The sequence below is a fragment of the Zerene cesonia genome, unplaced genomic scaffold (assembly GCF_012273895.1).
Source record: "Zerene cesonia ecotype Mississippi unplaced genomic scaffold, Zerene_cesonia_1.1 Zces_u005, whole genome shotgun sequence".
Classification (NCBI taxonomy): Eukaryota; Metazoa; Arthropoda; class Insecta; order Lepidoptera; family Pieridae; genus Zerene; species Zerene cesonia.
The window spans coordinates 466,915-472,060 of record NW_024045135.1 but is presented as its reverse complement, the minus strand read 5'-3'; the positions used below and the strand labels follow the sequence as shown (position 1 = coordinate 472,060).

The window sequence follows — 5,146 nt, the reverse complement described above, 5'->3', positions numbered from 1 at the left end:
TTATATTTTATCTGCATCGACCCACAAAAGGACACGGTGATTCACAACGCACTACTATTTCTATAACAAAACGGGTTATCCAGTGCAAGAGTTAGAAGCTACTTACCGGTAGCTATGTGCTTTCCCCTTGTTCTCCTTCACAAGTTCCACGGTCTCCTGGTTGCCAGCGGGGTTGATATCCACGCAAACCACGATGCTACCGAGTTTGCCGAACCGCAGCGCCATCTCTCGGCCCATACCGTGGCCTGCTCCCGTAATCTAGATATGAGTGAATCAAATATTCTTTATTGCACACATTAAATTTTAAAATTATGACAAAACAGGATATAAAATTCAAAGCGCAGCTTTATTACTCATTAGCATTTTCTTCCTAGTAACTGATGCCAAGCAGAAATGATAAAATTAAACATTCCTTAGGTTGGCTACACAAAAAAGACATAACATCTAACCAAATACAAAAAGAAAGAAACGAAGGAAGCATGGGAATACTATTATGTTCCATAGATTCCATGGTGAGTGGGGGGTTGGGGGCCATGGGGGGCTGGGGGCCTGTATACTTTGCATTACCGTTCTTTTTTAACGTCGGCCATACTTTTACTTCCAAACCCATTAAAAGCGCAGATGCCCTTTTTGCAAATGGAAGATGATCGCTTAACATAAGGCGAATCACCAGCTAGGTTAGAGCAACAAACACACATCCATCATCACAAGCTTCCACGTTTATTTATTTATTTATTCTTTATTGCACTTATTTAACATTAAAGAAAAAGATAAGAGACAAATAAAACTTACATCTAAGTACAATGGGCGGTCTTATCGCTTAGAGCGATTTCTTTCAGACAACCTCGGCTACAATAGAGGACTACACGTTTAGTATATTAGTAAGGTTATAGATATTTCAAAACTCAGGAAGATCAGTTATCATACAAAAAATGAAAGTTTATATGTAATTTAAGAACGTATTTGAAACTTACAAGTACAATTTCCCCACTCACGCTCTTCTGCTCGGGGGGTACGAAGAAGCGATAGATGCAGTAGAACCAGGTGGCGTACATCTTGACGATGAGTACCAGAATCTCCAGTGCCATCATGACCCCCTGGTACACCTTCATTGTGATGCCTTGTTCGTCCGTCCTATAACAAATTAACAGATAATAATCTATACTAATATTATAAAGCTGCAGAGTTTGTTGAGTTGTTTCTTGACGAGCTTATGAGCGAGCACGAGCTTATCTCCGAAACTACTGGTTCAATTTGATTTTTTTTTCCGTATTAGATAGCCCATTTATTCATCATCACGCTAAAGCCAATATATAGCCGAAAGCCAATATACAGGCGAAAGCTATTATATTATAAAGTTGAAAAGAATGTTTGTTATACCCAGAGGACGTATTACGTTTATTTCGGGAACTACTTTAAATACAATTTTTACCTCTATTTATTTACTCTACGAAATTTTGTGATACTGTGCTTGTATATCCAAGGAATGGATGTTGAAAGTGATTTTCACGCTTTAGTCGTATCAATGGTTAAAACATTCGATTGCTAGATGTTTCCTCAGTGTGTACAAAACGATTACTTAGTGAATTTGAAATCAGCCTTGTATGTTGTGTGCTAATTGTCAATTAGTTTTGCTTATGTAATTTTGGATAGCGTGACTTTTCGCTTCTATACCGTGTTCCGTTTTCTTTTTTTGAAATTTTCTCTTCTCGAAAGTTCTTGAAATAGCTTTAATTAAAGACATTTTTTTTTTATGTCATAGCGGGCAACTGAGCTGGTGGTTCGCCTGAAGGTAAGCGATCACCACCGCCCATGAAAATTTGCAAAGGTTGGGCCTCTGCGAATGCGCTGCCCGCTTTTTTGGGGTAAGAGAAAAGGAATGGATTAACTACTGGAAATAAGGAATGGACTGAGACGGGTGAGGAAAAGGAAACGGGCCTCCGGCTCCCCCACTCACCGTACGAAACAGGGACTACACTAAATAATATACTAGGTATTACCTACATTGTATCTACACTACAATTATACTGAGGAAACTTTTGTATTTTTGTATGTTTGTAACGATTTCACGCAAAAAACACTCGACCGGACCGATTACAAAAATTCCTTCACCATTAAAAAGCTGCTACTCCACTGGGTGACATAGGCACCTACCACAGGCAAAGCCAGGACGAACAGCAATATTATATTCTATATACATAATATTCTTAAGAAAAGGTTAACACAAAGCAAATACTGGCAAATATGACACTGATAATTGATTCAAATCGTGCGTTTTATTTCCTAGACACGCTGAAACACCAACCAATGAAATCACCACAAATAAATAGATCTCATTCAGAATTCGGGCCAAGGAGATGACAATGACTGTGCAAAAGTTATGTACGAGTAAACAGAGACCCCTCCGGATGAACTTTAGAGCTATCCAACGTGTCAGCTATGACTAGTCAGAATATTTATTGTTATTGTAGTTATATAGCATAGTTCCCGTTTACGTGCGATTCAAAAAAAATCCTATTTCCTATCTCGGGTCTCTAACTTATATCAAAGTCCGTCCAAATGGATTCAGTGGTTTAGGTTTTCATAATATTAAGTAGGAATTACACATTAGTATTATTGTATCAGGATATATTTTAAGATATGCTAAGACTCTTGAAACGAACGTCACACTAAGAACCTCTTTCGTTACTTAAAGTCGGTTAAAAAAGAGATGAAGAAATTTGATTGCAGTCATGGGTGGCTCAGAGACGAGAGAAGGACGCGTGTTCCGCCTTAGGATCGATTTTTTTATAGATACATTATTTTTGTTTTCAAATAAATACATATTTATTGCATCTACAATCATTAAAAGAAAGTCTTTCATTGGGTAGATAGCGTGAGTATTAGAATACGAGTTATTAGATAAATTATATTTATCTATTGATAAGATAGGATATGACAAAATAAATAGTCTATTATTATACAACGGCATTTGAATATTAAATAGGTAGATAAATAAATAGTTATGCATTGTTCCGTACATATTAAAAAATACCTATAATAAATCTGTAAAAGAATGTTAACGATGTGTTTTTCCCTATGCCATGTATTTAACGACATTTATTTTTAAATATTTGAAAAGCTGTAAATAAGGTTATCATAAAATTAATAAAAAAACAACAGCTCAACTCGCACCTCATGCACTCTTGACCCAACTCGAGTTGCCCCTATATAGGCATTAAAAATAAAATAAAATCGTAGACAATTAAATGAGATTAATCTTTCTTACAATTTTTTTTATTTAGAAAAGCCGGCAAACGAACGTATCAACGGAACATTAAACAGATGTGTGTGATTTGTGTTATCCGTTTGTATGATTGTATCCGCTTGTATGTCTTATAATTAAATATACTGCTCCTCACATTTTATAATTGCATTGACAAAACAAACCTAATAAATATCCTGAACATAATCTCAACTTAAAATTGCTAACACAGAATAAAATCACTTGAGATAGATTTTAAAATTTAAGCGTTTGTTCCACAATTTTGTTAAATTATGTCACAGATCATTAATATTATAGTGGGAGTGTTTAAAATAGAGGAATTTTTTTTTCTCAAAAACAGTAAATTTGAATAAAAATAATTCTTTATAATTGTGTTGCATAGAAGTGGAACGTACATAGATACATAAGTAATATTTCGGACTAATCGTCACACCTTCGATAGCTCAGTTGGTAGAGCGGTGGACTGTAGCTGGCTATAACTGTTATCCATAGGTCGCTGGTTCAAATCCGGCTCGAAGGAACTTTTTTCGATATTTTTTAATTCTTTGCTATTATTAATTTTGCACTATTTTATGTAATATCCATTATTATATATCAAAATTTTTTATTTTAATAAAATGTTTACTACATAGAATGAAAAATTACACATGTGTTTTCATTAAATACAATTAAAAATTATGAATGTAATTAATAAGCTTAACTATAAAATAAAACGGTAGCATTTCAATATGCATACATGATTAGCAGTAACTGCGATAATTGATGATAATATGCAATTGATTTGATCATAGCACCTGTTACTTCAGAAATATGCATAAATAATGCTTTTTATTCATTCGTATGGATCATAACAAATGCATCTTCACGAATACATTTTAATTTATAATGTATCACTTGGCCGTGCGCCCGACTCTGTTCAGCATCTAACAGAATGGAAATACCAAGAAAAGACGAAAGATATTCAAGGGATTTTTTAAATTTTTCTTTCAATGTCCATTTGGAGGTCACAAAACATGAAATACATCCTTTTGTAAGTATTATAATGACAGGAAAATACTTATTAGTTGAAATATATTGATTATAATCAGCTTATCAACCGGACATGCATATGTTATGAAATTGATATTTACAGTCATGTAATCGTGACCTAATTCAAATATACCTTACACTACCACTAGCCGCTCATCCCGGCTTCGCCCGGGTTGACCCGTGATAAAAACAAAATAAAATATAGCCTATGACGTTTTACAGACAACATGGTTTTCTCGTGGCTGAAGTATTTTTAAATTTGTACATCCCGAGATTTAGAGAGAAGATTATCCCCTTCGGATACCCAAAAATTCATAATCTTCATCCCCTGACAATACAATATTACTAACTGTTCGCCCCGGCTTTGCCCCTGGAATATGTAGCCTATATCTCTCAGTGCAGTTGCAGCTTTCTCATGGTGAAGGAAGTTTTAAATCGGTCCAGTGGTTGTTGTGTGAAAGCATTACATACATACAAATATGTCATTTTTATTATGTTAATATAGATTATTAATATTGAACTACAGTGATATGTTATCTGTGGTATTGATAACATGTAACATAACATCTTTTCGTATCCCCCGCGTCGGTTTTATGAATTATCATTCTACGCGATAGGCGATCCCATCTTCCAATCTGCTAGCTTCGATATTAATTAAGCTACCCTACTATTGTCCAATTTTATATTATAAATATTTTTGATGTTTTTTTTAAATAGATAGACTGGTTTAAGAGGAAGGTTTACCTAGTCTTGCCATAAATATTGTAATAAAAAAAAAAAGAAAATTGTTAATTGCAAATAACATTTATTACTTTTACAGTGTGTCAGTTTAATACATAAATATAAAACAAT

The 5,146-nt window shown here is 34.2% G+C and overlaps 1 protein-coding gene and 1 non-coding gene across 4 annotated transcripts in view; one reads left to right on the top strand and one right to left on the bottom strand.

Moving 5' to 3' along the window:
- The window catches only part of LOC119838849 (17-beta-hydroxysteroid dehydrogenase 13-like), a 37,959-nt gene that overhangs the window by 6,700 nt on the left and 26,113 nt on the right, over positions 1 to 5,146 (bottom strand). For all 3 annotated transcript variants that reach the window (XM_038364989.1, XM_038364990.1, XM_038364991.1), the window contains 2 exons: positions 975 to 1,134; positions 107 to 258 (listed from right to left, as the gene is read on the bottom strand). In XM_038364989.1, coding sequence (XP_038220917.1) covers positions 107 to 258; positions 975 to 1,134 — 312 coding nt within the window. The remainder of the gene's footprint in view (positions 1 to 106; positions 259 to 974; positions 1,135 to 5,146) is intronic.
- Positions 3,698 to 3,785, top strand: Trnay-gua. The gene is given in 2 exon segments: positions 3,698 to 3,734; positions 3,750 to 3,785. It is a non-coding gene; the product is annotated as a tRNA-Tyr (tRNA).